Source organism: Ambystoma mexicanum, chromosome 14 (genome assembly GCF_040938575.1).
Source record: "Ambystoma mexicanum isolate Mex_15411 chromosome 14, UKY_AmexF1_1, whole genome shotgun sequence".
Taxonomy (NCBI): Eukaryota; Metazoa; Chordata; class Amphibia; order Caudata; family Ambystomatidae; genus Ambystoma; species Ambystoma mexicanum.
In genome coordinates this window covers 303,757,964-303,781,541 of record NC_090940.1, presented here as the reverse complement: position 1 = coordinate 303,781,541, position 23,578 = coordinate 303,757,964, and the positions used below count along the sequence as shown (strand labels likewise).

Here is a 23,578-nt window from a genome sequence, read left to right as displayed (position 1 = left end):
TGAGTTTTGCATCTGTAAATTTTTAAGATTTAAAGATGTACGCATATCCAAAAAACTATTTCACAAGGGCACCTGTGTGCAATTTGACACAGGCATGCAGCTTGACAATGATTTTACGCATAGTCTGTGCTCCACATAATGCTACGTACACGTACCTGAAGATATTCCTATTTAACGCACTGCTGATAAGAATGAGACTTGATCAAAGTGGTATTTACACCCTCCCACTGCACCCCATGAGTGGGGCCCTATCCTAGGGGGTGGATAGGATGGCAGAGAGAGAACACGCATGACCAGCTGGGAAAGATTATTAAAAATAACAATGATTTTCTTCTGCACATGAGCATGCTGGTCTCGGTTTGGGATTTTGGGCACTAGTGGCTTGAAGACTTCAGCTAGAGCCAGACACCTGCCCATCCAGCCCAAGACTCTGCCACCTCGCCTACCTCCTGTTTGTTTTGTTTCTTTTCAAACAGATGGTGTTCTTAGTGCATGTGTTAAATATATTGAACCGACTTTTAGCGCTACTGCCGCACAGTTTCTGTACTGTGTATTAAAATGTGACCAAATAAACATCAACTTACATGTCATTACTTTTCCAACTAAGATTAAAACAGGCAGGACCAGGAACGACCTCAAACGGGGAGGTATTGCCCCATGTTTGCTTCTGCATCCAAAAGGATCAGCTGTCCATGAATTCTATAAAAAGTTCTTGCAAAGATTCAATGATACCCACGCCCCTTTTACCTGTCGAAGATGTTCGACATCCTTAGTATATCAATATGCTAGCATTGATTTGTGAATGTTTAATCAAGAAGAAGAAAACCTATTGGCACGAAGCTTGATTTTCACAATCCACTGGGCTCAATTATAGTATGTGTACTCTGTCCCATCCCACTTGCACACTATAAGGCCCTAATAATGTATACTAATCCCTGATCTCTCCCTCTGCCCAACTCTAAGCAATCCTATCCACAACCGCAGGGGTTGGTTGGAAAGAGGAGGGAATAATCAGCCACTCCTGCTTAGAGGACGTCACCCACCAAGTATGTGCCAGCCCTGCAGAACAAGGACCCTAGTGATATGGAGTGTAGAGCAAATCCAAGTTCAACAGGAGATTCGGCCAGTGGAATTCACCGTCAAGTATAATAACAAGGATATTCGTATGTTCTGTTTTCAAGTACCTTCTAAATGACTCCAAATGGAGTCATGTACTAAGGGGAACCTTTTCAGTCCACTTCCTATAACTATCTCTGCCACCGCAGAGATCCACAATGGCCGGCCCATCGCTGAAGACAATACTTCATTGTGCTCAGCGTCTCCTGCCACCCAGTCTGCAGGGCGAGAAAGGCTGTTGGGTGCATCATTGTTCACTTGTCGTCCCCTGAAGTCTCCTCAGAGTGGAAGAATTCCCACTCCCTACGGCCGCTTTCTCCTCTCCTGTTAATCTCACTGGTTTGCTCCATCTCAATCATGAGCGTTTTGCCGGACAGTACATGATGCGGTTTATTTGATTTTTTATTGCAAGTGTAAGATCATTGTGCAGGGTGGGGACTGGCGACTTCCTGTGTTATGTATGAACTATGGAATTTGCTGTAAGGTTAGATGGAAGGGAGTTCAGGCCACCTCAGGCTGTGCTGCCTTTTCAGTGGTAGAACTATGGTCCCTGGTGAGCCCAGTGCACCACATCACATTGGCCACAGCTTGGATGATGCCGGGAACCTTCTTGTCTGTACTATTGCTAGTCTGATTGGGACAGGATCTTCTGAAATTCCTAAAACCATTAGTCATTTCTCATTAAACATTGTTCATTAACGCAAGATTGACTACTGCATGCTTTTCTTGGCAATTTTTGTTTGAGAGTGATGAAATAACAATGTATTTAATGTTATACTTATAGTGACCATAGCAACAGCTGGCTGCTGAGATTAATGGTAGGGGGAAGAGGATTCAGGAGGTTTGAGGAGGCAGTGGGAGCTGCTGTAGAGTACATCAGTGGCTCAGGACCCGTAGGTGGATTGGAACAGGTGGGCTTCAGTGTTATTTTGACCTTTTGTAGCAAAAGGGAGTTCCACATTGAGGACCCCTCAGACCTGTTGTACTTCGGATGGCCGCACTTTGGTGGATGGCCAGCAGGTTCTAAGTGGCTGACCTTGCACTTGTGGCTGGTAAGCAGGTTCTAAGTGGGTGACCTTGCACTTGTGGATGGCCGGCAGGTTCTAAGTGGCTGACCTTGAACTTGTGGATGGTACGCAGGTTCTAAGTGGCTGACCTTGCACTTGTGGCTGGTAAGCAGGTTCTAAGTGGCTGACCTTGCACTTGTGGATGGCCGGCAGGTTCTAAGTGGCTGACCTTGCACTTGTGGATGGCCGGCAGGTTCTAAGTAGCTGACCTTGCACTTGTGGCTGGTAAGCAGGTTCGAAGTGGCTGACCTTGCACTTGTGGATGGTAAGCAGGTTCGAAGTGGCTGACCTTACACTTGTGGATGGCCGGCAGGTTCCAAGTGGCTGACCCTAGATTTCTCGTTGGCAATGCGTTTTTGTTTTCTGAGAAATGTTAATTTATCGTGATTTATCGTGATTTATCAAGAAGTGTCCCCACGCAGAGCGGTTTTAAATGAGGAAGGTTTTATTTGACTTTTGACCGATTTATTGATATTTTTTGTTTTGTGCCCGCGAATGGGTTCTGGAACGCACTGTCAGTGAAAAACATCATGCACAAATGTGCACAATTTAAAATGGAACATTTCACAATCCTACGTTTTAAATAAATGTAATATGCACCTGGATATGAATTCGCATTCTTTTGTGACTGGATAGTAGCACAATCATGTGCTGGACAACAAAAAGTTAATTTGTAAATTCTGAAGATCAAGGTTATCAAATTGAAATCTAGAGTCAGTAGCATCAGGCGCATGTAGTTTGCTCATTTCCCACCTACTCCATGCATTACTACTAGTGCCCGCTTGTACCTCACAAGTCCATCACACAACCACTCACCATCGAACAAGATCTAGTAGCATGCTGTGTCGGTTCTAAATATTCCCATCACAATAAACCTCTGCTCCAATCCAGCTGTACTCTCCTGAGTCCTACACTCATGCTTACCAATACCCTGGCACATCTGAGAAACACGCTTCCCTACTTTGCCAATTATATTCCCTCCCACTCGTCCCAATTGATTTTCCACCCTTTTATTTTGTTGTCATTCTTTTATCTCGTTTCTCTTTCTATCACCGCCAAACTTCTGCTTCCTTTCCACAGATGAAGGTCTGACGACACCCTGGCAGGAACACTATATACCACCTTGTGGACAAGGCCAGATGGCGTAAGACCACTGTGGTGGTGATGGGCACATCCCTTCCAGGCCCTCTGAAATGTGTCTTCAGTTTTCTTTCTCCTCCACTCCCACATAAAGAGTGGCCCAAGCCTATGATATAGTTTCTGTGGCTAAAGCAATGCAGAAGTTTCTCATGCGCCCCTAGCCTCTTATTGTATCCTCTACTTCTCTGGGAATGCCCCTCTGCTAGAAAAATACCCCTAATGCTGTGTTGTTATTCTTTTAAGAACATGTATGTATTTGTCATAGCCACGTCCCTCTTTACCTGTGTGTTTTGCTGAATTTCTTTAACCTCTCTTCATTGGTTTTCTGGTTTAAACCAGGCACTGTGTTGGTTGCCTGCTTCTAGGTGCCCCCCCCCCCCGCCTCCTCCCAGCACCATTTATGTCTGGTTACACATTCGCATGCATGGACTCTGCTTGCCACAAACTAGCTGTGCCCTTGACGGATACACCAAATTGAAACAGTAGAGCAGAAATTTAAATTGCCTCCAAAACCAGAATATTTCTTTACTAATTGTATTTATTATTTCTAGACACTAAAAGTTTACAAAGGTTCAAAGGTATCTTGAGGTTGGATTCCCACAAGAAACAACCCTGAATTTGATCCACCTCTACGTTTGTGTTAAACTATAACTGATGCCCAGCAGACAAAATGGGAGAAGGTGTGACCACTTTCCAGCATCATTGAGTATTTTTTTTTTTAATCTATGGTTTGAATGTAGGATTTTGAACTTATGCGATCATACCCTTTGTAGCAGTGATATCACATTTTTTTGTTGGCTTAGTTAGTTGAATTCAACTTCAAGTTTGGTCTTGGCCAGTTTGGGGCCGAAACAAGGGTAAGACTAGACAACAGCCTATGTCACGAATGCAGTGTGTTCCCTTTGCATGCAGAGGAGTCTGTGTAGCAAAATGGTACTTTGCCTAAGGTACCAAAACTCATTTCAAATACTCTTTTGGACACTGACAATCAATGTGATCTTGTGTAATGTTTTCCTCTCACTGTGCCTCTTTCTGCTTCCTTTGTTTGTTTGTTTATTACACTTATAACGCGCACCAGCCCCAGGAGTAGCGGGGCGCAAACGGTTATGCAAAGCTTACATATGTTACAAATATACAGGCAGTATGCAAAATGATGCCAAACACATGAAATAAAACAGTATGATACAATGTACAGTACTTAAGTTACGCAGAGTAATTTACATCTTGGTAGTTGAAGCTATACACAATTTACATTCTAACAGTTGGTCATGCTAACGTGCCAATGTTTCAGAGGAGAACTAATTCTCAGTCATGTTGAGGTGAGTAATGAGGTCCTTTCTGAAGAAAGGGAAGGTCAGCAGCCTTCACAGAGAAAATGGAGCCGCCAAATCTGGGTACTACCAAGCAGTTTTTTTTTTTTAAAAACAATTTTTAATTTTATTTTAGAAACCAAACAAAACACCACACAATACAACTGTTTCAGCACATAGAAGCATCATTAAACCATCATATTACACAAAATAATTCCCCAACTCTCCCCCTCACCCCCTTAAACTAGAGCCGGCTCCTCCATGTCATCCGCAGGAGCATTATCGGGTAGCGCAGTGCGTATGCGCTCATCGTCCGAGCCCTCCGATTCATCATGGCCCTGGTGTGGGTTAGCCATAGAGGCCACCAATTGCCGCCAGGCCAGCAGGGGCCCTATCTCTTCCTCACCCCCTCTAGTGACCGCTTCAAACCAGACTATGGATTCCGCCTATGCCCACCTCAAGAGGTCCGCCCACCATAGCTCTACCTTGGGCCTGTGGGCCGCCTTCCAGCCCATAGCAATCTTGCGCTTGGCCAGCACACAGGCCAAATCCTTCATCTTGCTTGTGTGCTTTAAGTCCCGGGGTCTGGGAAAAATCCCAAGCATACATGACCACGCTGATCCGACGTCCAACACCACTCCCCCTCCAGCCAGTTTCATTTTAACCTCCTCCCAAAATCTGCGCACTTCTGGGCAGGCCCAAAACATGTGTAGTAGCCCCGCTTCCACCTCCCCACACCTGGGGCATTTCTGCGTAACCGAGCCTCCAAACCTTCCAATCTTCTGGGGAGTCAGATAAGCCCTGTGAGTAACATACAGCTGGAGTTGTTGGAGTCTCGCGGTCCGGGACACCTTTTTATGGTATCTCTGGGCCCTCTCCCACTGCCCGTCCGTCATGGGTCCACCCACCTCCTCCTCCCAATCCTGTCTCAATTGGAGCAGCTCCTTCCCAGCCTTCGCTCTCAGGAGCTCGTATATTCTCAATATTTCGTGCCTGCCCTCTGAAACATCATACATGGTTTCCAGGGAGGCATCAGGATCACCAGCCAATGCTGTCTCAGGCCATCTCTCTAACCCGTTTCACAAGCCTAGCATGAATCTGGGTACTACCAAGCAGTTATTGTTAATGGTTCCGACGGTCTGCTGGAAGTTCTTCTGGTTATTCTGTCAATTAGGTAGCTCGGTGCCACATTGTGTAGTGCTTTGTGTCAGGCGATTTTTAGTTTTATTTTATTGTGGGTCGATAGCCATTTATGATGACGTCTGATAGCAGAGATATGCAATCTTTTATTAATGCCTAGTGCAGCTCTGATGGCATTGTTTTGTAGTATTTGGAGTTTTTGGATGATAGATTTATTAGCGCTACTGTAGAGGGCGTTGCAGTAGTCTAATCTTGATAGAATTAGTGCTCTGGCCAGTATGAGGCAGCTGTCATTGGAAAGGAAGGGCCTGCCTGCTCTGATCAGCTTACAATTATAAGCTGTGGTAGAAGCTAGAGAGTTTAATTGTTTAGTAAATGACATTGTTGCATCCAGGTAGAAACCAAGAATTTTTACCTCCTTGGAGACGATGGTGTTATTACCGTCAATGATGAAAGCGGCATATTCATGCCCCAGTTTGGAGATGTTGGAAGGGGAGCCAAGGATTATCAGTTCTGTCTTGTCATCATTCAGGCACAGGCCGTGCCTGAATGATGAGATAGATTCTAGTCACCAGCGCCAGGTCCCTGCCATGATCCCCGGAAAGTGGGAGGAGAATGACTGTCATCTGCGTAGTTAATGTAGGTGACACCCAGAAGGTCCAAATCATCGAACAGTGGCTTAGTGAATATATTGTAGAGAGTGGGGGACACACAAGAGCCCTGAGGGACCCCACACATAAAAGGGGTGGGATCCGCAGCTGCAGAGGGTGAAAAGACTCTGCTAGTTCTTTCGCTCAAGAAGGATTCTATCCATTTAACAGCGCCTATAGACAAGTGGGCTGCTGTATTGAGATGCCTACAGAGGACCCTATGACCGACCAAGTTGAATGCCGCTGAGAGGTCGAGTAGCAGCAATAATGCTGTTTTCCCTTGGTCTCTCAGCTCATCGATCTGTGTCTTCAGGTCTATCAGTGCAGTCTCCGTCCCGTGTAGTGGTCAGAATCCTGATTGACGGGCCCCTAGGAGTTGGTGCTGTTCGAGGTGTTTCTGGATCTGCAAATAGGCAATTTTATCCAAAATTTTGAGAAGAAATGGTACTGTTGTGATGGGGGCGGTAATTAGTAGCGATGAGTGGGTCTAAAGTTTGCTTCTTGAGAAGCGGAAGTACCCAGGATTGTTTCAAATTAGCTGGGACGGTGCCGGAAGCAAAGGAGGCGTTAATCAGCTTGGAAATGAAAGGGGAGAGGTGTCTTGCAGCCTCGTTTATGAAATGCGCTGAGCAGATCTCTCCTTTACAGTTAGACGGTTTGAGTGAGAGGATAGTTTTTTCCACCTCAAGGATTGTTGTTTTAGTGAAGCAGAATGTGGTATTTGGATCGGAGGTATTAGCATTTGGTGTAGAGTGGTAGTTGGTTGGTTGAGATAAGTTCAGAGAGTCTTTCTTGTTTTTTATTTTAGTTTGTAGAGTGTTAATTTTATTGGTTAGTGCTTGTTGTATCTCTGAGCACCAATTATTGTCTTTAATACAGATGAGGGAGAGATAGGGGACTCTAGCTCTTTTAGGATTGAAAATAATTCTTTCATGCTAGAGTTGGACTTAGCTATCCATTCATTGTAGGAGTTTCTTTTTGCCTGGCAGATTTCTTTTTTATAGTGTGATGCAGTGGATGCTAGGTTCTTTTTTTTTTTTTCTCATTAGAGGGGCAGAGGCGCCAGTCGGTTTCGCATTTTCTTTTTAATAGTCGCAGGTCCCTTAACTGTGGAGTGAACCACTTGTTGAGATGTAGTTTAGCTTTGCTAGCTCTCAGTTTGAGAGGGGCGACTTTGTCCAAGGTGGAGAGCATGACCTTGTTATATTCATGCACCAGCGTACTTGGTTCCAAGTTGTCTGACAGAAAATTTAGGGTAGGTAGTATATTGGGGATGACACTGTCCACTGTTATGTTCTTTTTGAACCTGGTTAGACAGGGAGGTGCTTCTTGGGGAGCTACGAGGTTTTGTCTGGTAGTGGAGAGTGTCAGTGACACGAGGAAAAGGTCAGTCCAAGATAAGGGGGAGATAGAAGTAACGGTGGCTGTACAATTGTGGTCTGCTACCCAGTCCAGAGTTCTACTCTTGATGTGGGTGGGAGCGTTCACCTTTTGAGTGAGTCCCAATGCATTAAGGGAGTTTACTATTTGCACAGCTTGATTGTCCGAAGGATCGTTCAGGCCTAAGTTAAAGTCTCCAAGCAACAGTACTTGGGAGGTTGGTTTGAGATTACAAGCAATTGGGTTATGCAGATCCTCTTCAAAGGTGCCAATCGGGCCAGGGGTCTGTAGACTATGTGCATTGTGAGTGATTGGGAGTTCTACAGTGGTAACTTGATAGAGAGGAATTCACATGATTGCAGGTCTTGTGGGGCTACTAGTCTCAGTGACAAATTCTCTCTGGATATGATAGCTATTCCGCCGCCTCGGGAAGCAACTCTGTCTTGTCTGAGAATAGTGTGACCTTCAGGGATGGCTAACATGAGTGCAGGTCCTGCGGCCTTGTGTAGCCATGATTTGGTTATGACTGGGAAATCTAAATTGTCTGCTGTGATTAGGTCGGCAGTGTCGATAGCATGGGCAACCAGTGACCTGGTGTCAGGAGAGCTCCTTTTAGTGGTAGACTTATCTTCTTTAGATGTGGTTAGACATGTGGTAAGGGTATTGGGGGTTGGTGCCTTGGGGATGGGTGTGGGAGTCTGGGTAACCAAAATGCTACGGGTGGGTAGAGTGCTGGGCAGTTGGGCGCTAGTGGTTGTCATAGTGTGGTAACCGTTAGTTTTCTTATTGATGGGTGGGAGCGATCTGGTAAGAGGCTCGTAAATCTTAGGGAGTCTGCTACGTAATTTGAGATTTCTAATATACGTAGTACAAGGGATCATATTGAAATCTGTGGATTTGTGGTTGGGAGGGGCAAGGCTGCTGGGCTTGGGTGTCATGTTGATGAAGGTATGGGGTGTGATTTCTTCTCCGCTAGGAGGGTGGCGTTAGGGTAGGCTGCCAAGCTAATGAGCTGCCTGAAGGATGATAGATCTCATAAGGATATAAGGGATTTGGTGGCCTGGCATATTAGTATTAGGAAGTGGAACGCAAGGGGCAAGTTCAGCTTAGCTAGGTGGGCCTAGGACACAGTGTACAGTGCACAGGATGTTCTAAGACAAATCAGAGTATGCAAATTCACTTTGGCTGTGACCTGTAACAAGGTATGCAAGTGCACTGAGTGCTCAAGGACACAAAGATAGGGCTATTACAGTATAGGCATAGACCTACCTACTCTGGACATATGTGCAAATGTGGCACCAGAGCATGCCAACATACCTACACATTCTGATGTGTGTGTGTGGCATCCCTGCAGTGGCATGACTTTTGTCATGCTTGTCTGTGCAAGCAAAAATCTGACTCGATCACTTCAATTACATGGCAGAGGGGGGCCTCTGCTATAAACAAGCATTGACAACGCCCACAGTTTTGGCTTTTGTTTAGGCATGGGGGATACATCTTTGCCAGGTACTGGCTCTATAGTACTACCTGACCTTTAATCGTTGTAGCTGCAAAATGGTGTGAATACCTGGGCATATAATATCAGTGCTTGGCAAATGCCTATGTAATACCTATATACAAGCCAAAATTGTTGGCTTTGCCAGTGCTTGTTTTTAACAGGAATTCAAGGCATAAATGACTTTTCCAAAATTGGTTAAGAGTTTTCTAAATGAAATGTTCTGGATTAGCAAACAAACGCATTTGATTAGCAATGTTATACTGCTATTTTTCAATGCCACCAGACGTTACGTGTACCATACAAATAAAAATGAATAATGCAGCAGTTTTGTGTACTACTGAAGTAAAACATTAGTGAGAAAAGTGATAGCTTGCAAGTTTTGAAAATTCCACTAAACTTGACATTTACTGCAAAGTAAAACATTTTTAAAGTTTCAAACATCCCCTGCAAATGGTACTGGCCCTTCTTAAAATCTACTCTAATATGTGAGTGGGCGACGATACTTTGCGAGCCCTGGGTGAGTTTCTGTAAAAGGTCAACTGCATGAATGGACACAGATATGATAATAAGGCTGTGAAAACAGTGTGGCCAGCTCTCTCTACTGCAGGTGCTAATATATAATGTAATCCTGGTCCTAGAGCAAAGCGAGCTCTGGAGGCTAACTACAGTGATGGTAGTGCAGTAAATGTACACACTGGATGGGACTATTGATCACTGCTATGCATAAACATCTAGTTAGCTTTGTTTATTCACCACCAAAGATGCACTTGAACAACCAATCTATCATCTTGAGAGACCTAAGACAATGACACTGAATGTAAAACGGTCCGAGACTAAGGTATGTATAACTTGCACCACGTCTGTGGACACATGCCACAGGCACGGCTCCCCATCCATGCACTATAGAATGCAGCTATGGCTATGCAAATCCGGTCTAGCAGCTCGTATAGCTGTCCACACTGAAACGCCTGACGTACCTCAACACCTCTGCCATTAGTATACAGCGACAACCTAGGAAAAAAACATTTTTAGAAATGGAATTGAATGACTGCATTTTTTTTTTAAAAGATAACATACTTGTCTTTGACAGACAGGCTTTGGTTAGCTTAATAAAGATATTACTCAGATTACTTCTGGTTAGCAATTATTTGAAAAAGAAAGAAATTCTTGCTTGCACTCACATAGGCCTCTGGCACATAAGGGTGGAGAAGAATGATGCACACTCTCTCCATTAGCCCTTTTGAACTTGCAGTGAACAGAGAAAAGAGGTTGGCGGGAGCCCTGACGGCAAAAGAGGAATGCAGGGCGATCTGTGCTTTCATTGAACAGGGCAACTTACATAGCTAGGTTTGCTATTTAAGTGCCAGTTTAATTAGCAAACCTACATAACTGTATAACAAATTGATACGCGACACTGCTTATTTTATCTGTTGTACTCTTGAAATAACATTGGCAGGTACTTTGAACAAAGAGTTTGATGGTACTGCTTAATAAAATTAGCTCTAGGAGATCCCAGGAGGCTTTGTTTTGGGCGGGGAAGGGCAGGAAGTGGGTGAAGCAATAGGGATTAGCATGGGCTTGGGCAGTCAGTGATTGGGTAAATAACCAAAACAACGCCAACAAGTTGTATGTCCCGCCTCCATATCCCATCTCCCTACTAGCTTTAATCTAATGCAATAGTTTGGGTTTATGTGTGGATTTTAGCATCAGGGTGTCGGCACTGCAAAAAAGGCTGCCACCATTGCATATTTCTGGTAGGGGCAAGGGGAATTATCGCCCGGGATTTACTGTACACATGGGAAGAATCTCAGATACATCGCTGCCGTGTGCAGAGACAGATCAAGTGATCAGAAGGAGCCAGCCAACTGTGCAGGGTGCCAGCACGCCACCGCCAGAATGAGCCCAAGGCGTGGGTGCCAATAGACACCACAGAAAACTAAAATAAATGTGGAACCCCATAGCTGCGGCAATGCGCAATGAAAGCGGAGGACCCCTGTGTTCAAGCAATGAGATGGTCTGGAGAGTGTGTGAAAGGGATGAGTTTCTTGACTCCGATATACGTAGTGTGTCATTCAATGTAAGATCTAGGTGAAGAGTGAGTATGTTGCAGTAACTCTGAGGGATGTGGGCGTAATAGTTTAAAGCACCCTACATTTGAGGTGCGCTTTGGAGAGGGTACACAATCCGTGCGGAAGTGGTCAGGCCCCAGGACAGAGCCAAACCCCAATCCCTCCTTCCACCGGATTGTTGAAAGCACAGTTCATTTTCATGCACCAGAATACAAAAGTCAAATGACGAGCTTGAAAACATGTAGAGGTGGCCGAAGAAAAGGAATTCCAGGGCTGCAGGTTTAATGTGTGAAATGATTTAATTGGCTGCATTGTCTATCCGTCGACTTGGTTTAGAGCGACACCCTCTGCATCATGCCGTTTGCAGCGGAGGGGCACTTCCCCACTGCTTCACCTCGCTTTCAAGGAGGTCCCCTGTTACTTTGCTTTGAAGGGGAATCCTTCATTACATCATTTTGAAGAGGGTCCCCCTCCTTTCACTGCCCATCACCCCCAACTCCTGAACCCACTGCTTCGCCTCACTGTAAAGGGGCCACCACCCTTCGCCCTGTCTCACTTTGCGTTTGCCCCCCGCATCCCACCTGATGCAAAAACTGTCGCCCTCCTCCCTGCCCGCTCCCTTCCCGCCACACTGTGCAGAGCGGCTGATGCCGGTCTTCTGCCAAGTTCATCCACACCTCCATGCCCTTCTGACTTGCTGTCGGTGAAACACCTGCCCTCGTCTAATTGGCCTGCCCATCAATGCCCTTCTTCAGTTTCCACCCTCCAAGGTTTAATGCCACTGTTAGATCAGGCCACCTTAAACGAATCTGTGCCAATGGTATTCACTGTTGCGATGACAGTGTGGTAGTGCAATGCAAGCATTGTAAAGACGCGTTGCCATTTAATTATATCAGCAGTGGTCATTCTAAATAGGTTCTCGAGGGGTCTAGATTCATAGAATATTCAAGGGATAACACTAAAAACAATGAGGATAGGATTGCTAAATAAGAATGGGCTTGTGGGGTCGTCAGTAAGTCAGTGGAATAACCCCCTCTTGTGAGCTGTTGGAACACAAGACTTGAAAGCAATGCTCCAGATAAGATTATTTGGAAGTGGGAGTATGTTACTCCCTATGTTTTAAAGTTGGGAGTACAAATCTTTTTTAGGCAGTACAAATGTTAGTCCACTTCCCAATGAGAGTATTTTAAAAGCAGGTAAAAATGTTTAACTGAAAAACGGAAATGTTTTTATAATATTTCTTTGCACCTAGTTATTCATGCACATTAAAAGATACATGTTAACTTCTTCTGATCAGGCAATTAAAATAGTTTCTTCCTGTGGTACTATGTGCACTTCTGGTCTAAAAATATTCGTGGAGCTGCGAGGGTGAAACCAGGGGTGCAAGATTCTACATGTCTTTTTCCTATTTTTTGTTGAGTGAACTTTTACCCCCAACTTTATTTTTTGGGAGCATTTGCCAATTTTTAGGGAGTAAAAGTGGCTGAAACACCCCTTATTGGTAGCGCTACATCAAAGACAACCTTGTAGATGTACCAGTGAATTCTAACCATCAGGGTTCATGCCCCATGGTAGTGGCTTGGGTACAGTGATCCAGGGCATTCCAGTACAGTGACGGTTCCTTCACCACATGGCATGGCTGGTTGACCACGATGATCCAGGCGGTTCCATGACACGAGGGTAGCGATGGTTCCTTTTAATATGCTCGGACCAGATCATTCAGGGAACTCCCTCAAGTACGGCAGTAGTTCCTTCACCATGTGAGGGGAGGCATAATGATTCATGGCATTCTATTACCCTCCCGTAACCATTTATGCTGTATGCCCCAGGTGGCACTTACACCACAAAGTGAGAAAATGGGCCCAGCTGCCTGTTTTATCACTTTGGTGGGCAGAGAGTGATTATATTCTGAAATCTCAAACCGCCCATGGTTCCCACCTAGAGGAAGCAATCGTGGCCTGCCCTCAGGGAGGGAGGATGGGGGTGGGAAGGCGATGGCAGAGATGTGTATGTAATGTGGAATGTTCCGGGTTGGGGTAGTGATCCCACCCCATCAGATTAGTCATAGCAGTCTAATCATGCTTCCCTGCCCTGCAATAGCAACTCTCCAATTCTAGATCTCTGGCCCGCAGTGCTCCAGCTTCTTCGAAAGTCCCTCGTTTTGGCTGTGGTGGAGATGACCTATGTGCTGGCTTTCTTTTTGGCACCACGATCTTCTAGCGACATCTGTTTTACATGTATGACCTCGGATTAAGATGGTGGATTTGGAGCCCTGAGAATCTTTTGCTCATTGATGCTAGACCCGTGGCAGTTCCGAATGAAGCGGTCGACCTGTGCCCCCAAGTGTTTCATCGCACAAACAAATGCTGGTCCCAGTATAGGTACTGCTCAGCTTCTGCAGCCTGCTAAGCCAAGGACCGTTAATTCCCTCTGGGGGTGTATGTTGGAACACAAACATGATCTTGTCCTGCATGCGCTTAACATTCTAGTGACGTGCGCAGCTGGTCACATAGCGTGACTCACTGGTGGGCATATGAGCGGCGTTAATACCAAGTTAACACGCATTAATTTCAATAAGATATTGTGGAGCACAGCCATAGAAATTAACAGCCCTTGCTGTCGAGTAATTGGAGAGGGCAGCAGTTCCTGCATGTTAATATGGGGAACCCCATAGCTGCCATGTGATTATGCTGAGCAGGGCGCCGTGGCTGTAGAACCCATGGGAGGTGCCTTGCGTTCTTTTCTTCAAGGTCCTCTTCTGTTGAAAAGCTTTAAACGCACAGGGTTCGTAGGACACGTTGCCATCATTTCTATTTGGGGACCAGGTAAACATTTACAGAAAATCTTATCAAATTGACTCTGTTTCGCAGGGTCACTTGGCAGCGCGCAGCCGGCAGAGCAACGATAACCTAGATTGCCATTTGCTTTAAACCTCTTTCGCCTGAAATTTAAAAATGAGAAGAGTAATTAAAAGTACTCGTGATGCTTTTTGCTGTTTGTCTTATCTGTTTTTTTCAATGAACGCCCAAATCAATGCCTGATTAAAAATATTCCTGGTCTGAGGGTTACGGGGAAAGCGGCTTGTGGGGCACAGCGCTTGAAAGAGTAAAATGTTGTAGATTGACTTTCTCTAGGCTCTCAGTGCATGGATTGTGTTGTATCTTTGTGAAAGTAATTACCATGGCTTTTGGCTTGGCAAACTGCATTGCTGCAAGCCCTCTCGATTTGCAAAAGAAATGTTTAGCCATGGTTAACTCTATATCAGGAAAGGTCCCGTGTTCTATGTTATGTTTTGTTCCCCACTTTGTAAAAAAAATTAAAACAAAAAAACCGTGTGGCAAGACCATGCAACACTCTGTGATTCAGTGAAGAGGGTCCACTCTTACCAAGTTGACATTGAAGAGAATTGCCATCTTGGCTTCCCTGTTCTGAGCAGCGGAGTCCCAGATCGAAACAAATCTGTTACCTGCAATAACAATCGTAGACAGTGATGAATACTTTTGCCTGGCAGATACATTTGGAGCATATAGTGTATGCGAATCCCACTTCAGGATCTGGGCCAAACATGCGCTGTTTGGTGCCGCTGTTTAGTAAACAGGCAGATGCCGCCGCCATATGCGTCAGTAACTTGAATGTGCTAGGAACAGAGAATCCCCTGCCTGTTTGTAACATCTCCATCATTTCTTTGCAGAGTATCGGGAAGGGGTCCTTGTGGTGCATTGACCCCGAGTACAGGCAAAACCTTATCCAGGCTTTGAAAAAGACTCCTTACCACGCTTACTCGCATGTGTTCAACACGCCGCCCACCTCTCCTCAGGCATATCAAAGGTAAGACCGTCAGAAGATGTTCTGTGCATGTTATGGGAAGGTTGGCACCACGTTCCAATGTAAAATGCATACCAGTAATGGAGATCGTGTAGCAAATCCCAGGCCCTTTCATTATTCCAGTATGGTTGTGGTACGCTTCTATTAAGTTTGACAGTCTTCAGATCAGAAAATCTGGCAAGTTTTTGTGAATGAACAAATATGCTCTTCACCAAACGTGATCCAGAGAAGGAAACCAAGCCTTGCTTTCTGTCCAGTCGGAGCAATGACTTCTCAGTGTTTCTTGATACAGCCAGGACAAAACATGCTATCAAACTGTGTCAAGCTCAGCCCTTCTTAAACATATTGCTAGTGGTGGAAAACGCCAGCACTGATGGAAACCTATTTCAATGGGCCACTGTTAATCCTTTCCTAAATACTGATTAAACCTCTGGCTTCAAGCCTCCGTGGATGGCCACACATTCTCACTGCTGTTCTGTTGTTGGCTAGGCTGTCGGCTTATTTTACCCTATAGAGATTATTTCCCCACTTACACTAGCCCTCATCATGGCATCCTTTTCGCAACTGAGATCCCGTCCAACTGGTTAAAACAAATTCCTTCGATGGCTCTTCATGGAACATTTCCCAAGGCACTAGTATATTAATAATGTAAAAAGGTTCCTGAACTAAGTTTCAAAATCTGATTTGAAGCCTTGGCCTGCTTGTAAACCTTACCTATAGCTCATGCATTCTTGGCAGACGTGTGAGCGCAGCGCAGTAGCTTTCGGCATATTTCGCAGTCCAAAGTGCCCGGGGTTGAAGGTGGAAAAGCAGCGGGCAAGCCGGTGAGTGGCTCCCTGCTCACTCACTGGCCTCCACTGACAGAGTAGTTTATCCTGGCCTCTGTTGTCTATGCAGCCATGGCACCTCGGTGTAAACAGTACATGGGGTGGTAGAACCGGTTTGGTGCCAGGCCTGCGCATGTTTGTGTTTTTCCTTTGTACTCGGTGTTGTGGTTGATATTGGAAACCTATAGAGCTTCTTGTGGTGGCTTTGCGAAGAGATGCATAAAGTGTGTGGCAGGCCTGTAAATGTGGGATGCTTTAGTGCAAACGACGAGTGTGGCGGTGGGCAGACACTTTTAAAACGAGTAGAGGACATTGGAAAATATGAAGCCCGTAACCTTTTCACAAGGGCTCTGCTCACTGCAGGAAAGAAGTCATTTAGGTTTGGGGTGAAGTTTCAAGCAATCCAAATGTATGATTTTTGATGTATTAATGATAATGGATTGATTGCTACAATTCACAAAACTATACCAAGACGTTGCCCAAAAGAGCATTGCAAATTAAGTGAAAATTGGGCAGGGAAGCACCCTTCACCGCACAGGAAGTCCGAGCTTTAATGTAGCCCTTAGAAGCAGCCCCTGCAGCTCTCGGTGGGCTCACGTGTCTGCAACCAACGCAAACCAGGAGCTGTGTTTCTGCAGATTCCACGTTAGGAATCTGTGATGTTATGCCACTTCTCAGAATGATGCCATTATCAGTGGGCTTTGTCGCCTTTTAGAGGGGGTGGGCGCGCAATCTTTTCTGCTGTTGCCAGACAGGCAGGGTTATCTTCCAGGCATCTAGAGTTATAGATTCCTCTGGAGTCTTATACCGACGCCTTAGTGCACTCGCCACAGCAGGGCCGCGCTGCTTCCATAAATAGGGACTGGCCATGCCTGGCAGCCATCTTGCCTGGCAGGACAGACTGCCACCGCGTATCCATTACACGATATCAGTGCTTGGCTTCTGCTATGCAGCAGTCCGTGTTTTCCGCATGTGTAATGTTTGCTTGCGCTGGCGCTCCGCATTGCCATCTTTCCAGGGCACATCCGCACAGTTCCTGTGCATCACAATTGCAAAGCATTCCATCACATGCCCAGGCAATCCATCTTTAGTGAGAGATTGGAAGGAACAGCTGGGCTTTCGCAGAAGAGTGCTGTATGTCTGCCCTTGCTAGGCGATTAGCGTGATGGTAACCATAGCGACCCGGCCGTCGCCAAGGCAACACATAGCTGAGACAGGTGCAGTTGCATCACAAGGCTGTTTGTTGCCTGGCAAAAGGACAGGCCATTAGCACGTAGCAATACGCAGTTGCCCAGGCAACAGATAACCCGCCATAGCGACTACAGTTGGCTGGAAGCCCTTTTTGAAAGGATGTTGTACCTGCTTTTGTCTGTTTTCATGAAAATCAGTGGGCGCATGCTTTATCCGAGATGACAACTTGAGGTCAGTTGGCTTTGGGAGATTAAATCAAAACGGGGGCCTGGCAAAGCAGCAGGACCAAATTGTTTCAAAATGTTCAGCCAGGCCTGGTGCTCAGCGCATATACTCGCGAGCACCCTTCGTGGCTGCTTAAACAGCGCCCCCGAAATATGGCATCTGCAATGGCTTAATGCACGTCTCCCCTCCCAAGGCCCTCGGGCGTGCTGTGACCCCGTCGCTCCAGTTCTGTTGCTAGAAGGCTCATTGTGTATCCCTCCCAAGCGGCTGGAAAATGTTTTGGTGTAATTTGGCGCAGCTCGGCTGACATACTACATCTGTTTTTTTCCCATTGGCCTGTCTTTTAGTGCTACGGTGGCCTGCAGGGGTGCAGCCGCGACGCTCCGCGGCCGCGCGGGCGTCCGTGGTCTGCGTGGGGAGTCCTGGAGCACGCAGCGGAGGCACGTCCTCGCCGCGCGGCGCCGGCGTCGTCTTCATTACCTGATTGAATAGTGCTGATTGTTCACTTTGTGCCGTCTCCCACCGGAGCGCCCGTCCCTGCGGGGTTTTAGACACGCATGTGCGCACTGTATTTCATTTGTGGGTTTTATGTTCACTGCAGAGCGAAGGGAGGGGCCCACACATATGAACCCCCCCTCCTAGCACGCCCCTTTTTTCTCCGTGGACATTAAAGCACTGTGGGACGGTGCACCAGGGCTTCGCGTGTAGCCCCGTGGGCAATTTAATGAGCTCCACGTTTCCAAAAACGCAGAACAAAGGAGTGTTTAATACAGTGACACGGAAGCTGAGCCCGCAGCTTTCTGCTTTTGTATCTGGCTGTACTAGTCTTTTCAGACGACAGTTTGTAGAATGATATATATATATATATATATATTTGTGTTTCTTTTTTCCGTGTTTTATATGATTTAAAATGTTACTAGAAGCAACATCGACTAGCCAAGGCTACTGGACAAGTGGAATGAGTGGGTACACTTTTCACTCCACCCCGCTTCTATAAGACCTGTCTACGATGGGCCGCTGCACTGGCTGACTGGCTGATGCAAAGTGTGCATGGCAACCTGCCCGAGCCCTAGTTTCTCTGAAAGAGACTGCGGTGCTTTTTCGTGCATTGTAGAGACATTGTTCTGTAATCCGAATGTCTGTATGGAAGATGTATTTTGAAATGAACCAGAAATGACTAACTTCAATGTATGCCTGTGGGTCGTGCCCAGGCACCCAGCATTGTAAGTGGACTGTTGTGTTAGCCTCCCGATGACGCTGATTTGCCGTAGTTCTCCACTGAACCATACCAGAATCGTATGGGTGTCTCCGCCGCGTGCACTGCGAGCTCTGCATTGCGTTGGTTGCTGAACAAACAAATCACTTTGGAGGCTCCTCCTAGTGTTGCCAGTGTAAGGACTTTGACCGTCATTGTGTTCCTTGCACAAGGTTTTCCAGGTTCACCCTGACACACCCTCAACTGACTTCCATCTCTAGGGCACTGTACAGCACAAGAAGTTAAAGCTTGGTATCATTGTCAATTTATTGGTCATCTTTATTCTTATGATAACAGCGCAACTGTCAAATTCACAACAGATCTGGAATGAGCACTAAGGGCCCGATTCATGGATTTTTTTTTGCACGTTTTAAAGTGACTTTGCATTGCTGGAAAGTGACTGCACTGCCGACACACACCCTGATTCATGGAACTGTGCAAAGTGCGTTTTTGCAGTGCATAGTCCGTGCAGTCATTTTTTTTTACTGCAAAAATGACTATGCACCAATTTTGCAAGGACTTTGCACTGCAAAAATGCACTTTGCACAGTTACATGAATCAGGGTTTGTGTCGGCAGTGTCACTTTAAAGCACTGTAAAAAAATCCATGAATTAGGCCCTTCAGTACCATGTGGGCAACAAACGTGTATTTAATTTCCAAAGGTTCCCAATTATTTTGACTCATTCATCGTCTACAAATCATTTCAGTTATTACAATACATATAATGGCCCTCCGGTGACTGCTATCTTGTCTAATGACCACCATGTGCTTCGCTCCTAACCCTTTTTCAGGACATCTGAAAAAATCACATAAAATCTTGAGGTCAATAAATTCAAAAAACAAATGTTTGTGTCACTATATTCAACAAAAAATCAGCAACGTTACTATCGGATAATTAAATCCACTTGAATGAACATGGTGCCTTCAATTCACATAACCTGAATAGGCATTCACAGCACTAGTTTGCTGCAATAGAGGACACCTATATACTATGATGTTATCATAATCCTGAAGTTGGCTAATGAAATGGCATTAAGTCAACATTTAATGCTTACCGTTTGGGCTAGCGTAGATGGTCTAGCGCCGTCTGTCATGTCTGGCACAAGGTTGCGTGCACTTACCTGAGAAGTCTTGCAGCATAAGCTTGCATAGCGGTTTCATAAAGTTTAATGCCGGGAACCTATTTACCTAAATTGTTCTGTAAATAAAGCATAATATCCGTACAAAAAACATAAGCATAACATCATGTGGACAGTGGGCCTCATTAGGAGTGTTACGGTAAGGCAACACCGGCGCCAGTAGTGCTACCGGCGCCGTTGTTACCTTGCTGCAACATTCCAAGTATGCTCGCGGGTGCCCATCTGGATGCCTGGTCAGACCAGGCGTGCAGAGCGGCACCCGCGAGCAGTACCGGGTGGTAGCAATGGTCCCGTTATTAACAGGACCGTTCTTACCATCCTCCCCATTCCCATTGAGCCCTATGGGTGCTCAAATGGGAATGGGGACTTACCGGGTCTGGGTCCCACGAAAGGGAATTACCGGGCCCTCCAAGGTCGGAATGGCCCAGTAAGTCACCTTTTGTGGGACTCGGACCCGAGTTTGGGGGTTGCCATGCCCTTATCAGGGCATGGCTACCTCCAAACTCGTAATGAGGCCCAGTGTGTTTCCTGTTAATTGCCACAGAGCTTCTGAAATGTCTTGTAGCAGTACTTGATTTCTGATTGGAGTTACACTGGCGAGTTTGTAAGCTAACAAGGCATATTGCGGCATGCTCTGATTGCAGATATTTGTTTTAAAAACAAAAAGTGAAGCCACTGAGGGCATCACACTGGCAGTGTTTTCCGGCCACAAGGAATCGCTCTATAATGGAAGGTCCATTACGGAGACGATGCGGTGCTTGGGAATATGCGCATGCTACTCTTTGTGTTTGCAGAGCAACATTTAGTTCTAGTGACAGAGACTTGGGGAGGACTACACAGGCAGGCCTAGTTCTAGCCGATAAGGAGGGCCACCTATCAATCTCCAGTTCTCTCCAACAGGTATAACTTAAATCCCAGGCCAGTTACAGAGATCTCGCACTACAGTCTCCTGAAGACATCCAACCAATGGGAGCCATTCCTGATGAGCAAAGACTCCCAGAAGAGAGAGGCAATTGTGATAGTTGTGTCCCACCCAGCAGCAGTTAATGGAAAGGAAGGTCCCAGATGACATTTCAGATCAGGTCTTCTGAGACTAATGGAAAGGAAGGCCAGCCCTAAAGAGCTAAATCTGACACCCGATACTATGCAAAAGCTCGACATACAGGTCTAGTCCTTGGTAACCAGATATGCATGAACGGTCTCACATGATGGTCAAGGCCAGTCCAAAGTACTTGTTTGTGAGCCACCATCCGTTCTGGATGTTCCGCTCATGCTGGGAAATTGAAGTAAATTCAAAATGTGGGGTCACACTTATCCCACCGCATTCAAATGGCCTGAGAGGTGGGTCTGAGTATCGAGAAAGATGAAGAACTGACAATGAATTTCCCACCCAAGTCAAGAGAACCTTAGTTTTGGGGTAGCTTCTTTAATATCTGGCATCTGTAAACCTATCCTTTTCCTTTAGACTATTCATTGTACAAAGAGAAGCTTTGCCTCTGTGGGTTGCATAGCAAAAGGACTGTTCTGCACAGTTGCTTATCCTCTGCTAAAACATCTTTCTAGGTGTGTGCATTGTGAAAGCATCGTTCTTTCTGATTTCAAATACCTTGAGTTACAGAAGTATCCCTTTTGAAGTTATTACTCTTTCTGGTTGTACAACTGCCGGGCGGCCGTGCACCCAGTTGTCTGCATTAGGTCAGGAGTGTTGTTCTTGGTTTTACGTATGCAGCAATGCGTTATTCACACCTCTATGCCAGGCAACAAAATCATTCTTACTACTTCCACATTTTCCACAAATCCCTACTTATAATGATGTGTTATTTATGTAGCACTTTCTCCAAAGTGCTTTACAGAGAACGTAATTGTCCCGGGAGGATAGCTCAGCGGCAACGTGTTCGCCTTGGAAGCAAGACGACACAAAGCAACACAGGTTCGATCCCCGGGTCCACGCTTAGAAACCTCTGGGTATTTAAGCGCATTATAAATACGCAACTAAGACAACAAAAAATAACAATTATGCAACTAAAAAACAATTCCTGTAACAGCGCCTCAATGCCCGTGGGTTGTGTGAGCGCTTTAAAAATACAAATAAAATAAATATTTACATACAAACATCATGCAACCAAAGTTGATACTCCGTTATCGAGCTTGGGAGGATGAAAGGCTGAGTTGGCCATGCCCGGGTTCGAACCTGCAGATCACAAACAGATGAGCAATCAACCCATTGAGCTATCTTACCGGATCCCTTAGTGGTATGCAATGTGCTAGGAATGGTCTTTATGGTTTCACAGCCTTCAAAAAGTTGATTGTAGTGGTATGCAGCATGGTAGGATTGATCTGTACAGTTGCACACAGCCTGCAAAGAGTTGCTTCTAGTGGTATGCAGTGTGATAGGATTGATCTTTATAGTTCCACAGCCTGCAAAGAGTTGCTTCCATGGGTATGCAGTGCAATGGTATTGAGCTTTATGGTTCCTCATGCCATGTAAATCCTTGCTTTTGGCGGTATGCAATTTAATAAGGTTGATCTTTATAGTTGCACATAGCCTGCAAAGAGTTGCTTCTAGTGGTATCCAGTGTGGTAGGACTGATCTTTATAGGTTCACAGCCTGCAAAGAGTTGCTGCTAATAGTATGCAGTGTGATAGGATTGGTCTTTATAGTTGCACATAGCCTGAAAATATTTGTTTGTACTCCCATGCAGTGTGATAGGATTGAACTCTATAGTTTCACAAACTGCAAATAGTTGCTCCTAGTGGCATGCAGTATGATAGGATTGATCTGTATAGTTGCACATAGCCTGCAAAGAGTTGTTTGTAGAGATCGGAAGTGTGATGGATTGTTCTTTATAGTTTCACAGTCTGCAGTGAGTTGCTTCGAGTGGTATGCAGTGTGGTACGATTGATCTTCATAGTTGCACACATCCTGCAGATAGTTGGTTCTAGTGGTATGCTGTGTGATGGGACTATGTGATAGGATTGATCTTTATAGTTCTGCAGCATGCATATAGTTGCTCCTAGTGGTAATCTCTGTGACAGGATTGATCTGTATAGTTTCACAGCCTGCAAATAGTTGCTTCTAAGGGTATGCACTGTGATAGGGTTGATCTTTGTAGTTTCACAGCCTGCAATGAGTTGTTTCTTATGGTGTGCAGTTGGATAGGATTGGTCTTTATAGTTGCACACAGCATGCTCAGTTACTTTTAGTGGTATTCTATGTGTAGGATTGATCTCTATAGTTTCACAGCCTGCAGTGAGTTGCTTCTAGTGGTATGCCATGTGGTAGGATTGGTCTTTATAGTTGCACATAGCTTGGAAAGAGTTGCTTCTAGTAGTATGCAGTGTGGTGGGATTGATCTACATAGTTTCACAGCCTGCAACGAGTTGCTTCCATGGGTATGCAGTGCAATGGTATTGAGCTTTATGGTTCCACATACCCTGTAAATCCTTGCTTTTGGCGTTATGCAGTTTGATAAGGTTGATATTTATAGTTGCAGATAGCCTTTAAAGAGTTACTTTCAGTGGTGTGTAGTGCAATAGTATTGACCCTTTGCTTCCTAATAACCTGCAGATCCTTGCTTCTAGTGGTATTCTCTATACTAGGATTGGTCTTTATGCTGGTGCATATCCTAAAATGCACGATTTCAATGGTTTTCAGTGATCTTTATGCTTGCACATATCCCACAAAGGATTGCTTCCAGAGGTGTGCAGTACAAAACGATTGATATTTATGGGTGCACATATACTGC

The 23,578-nt window shown here is 45.5% G+C and overlaps 1 protein-coding gene across 5 annotated transcripts in view; it reads left to right on the top strand.

The window, feature by feature from the left end:
* FOXN3 (forkhead box N3) overlaps nucleotides 1–23,578 on the top strand; it is a 1,349,433-nt gene that overhangs the window by 986,750 nt on the left and 339,105 nt on the right. For all 5 annotated transcript variants that reach the window (XM_069637430.1, XM_069637431.1, XM_069637432.1 and 2 more), the window contains one exon: nucleotides 15,062–15,198. In XM_069637430.1, the coding sequence (XP_069493531.1) occupies nucleotides 15,062–15,198 (137 nt within the window). The remainder of the gene's footprint in view (nucleotides 1–15,061; nucleotides 15,199–23,578) is intronic.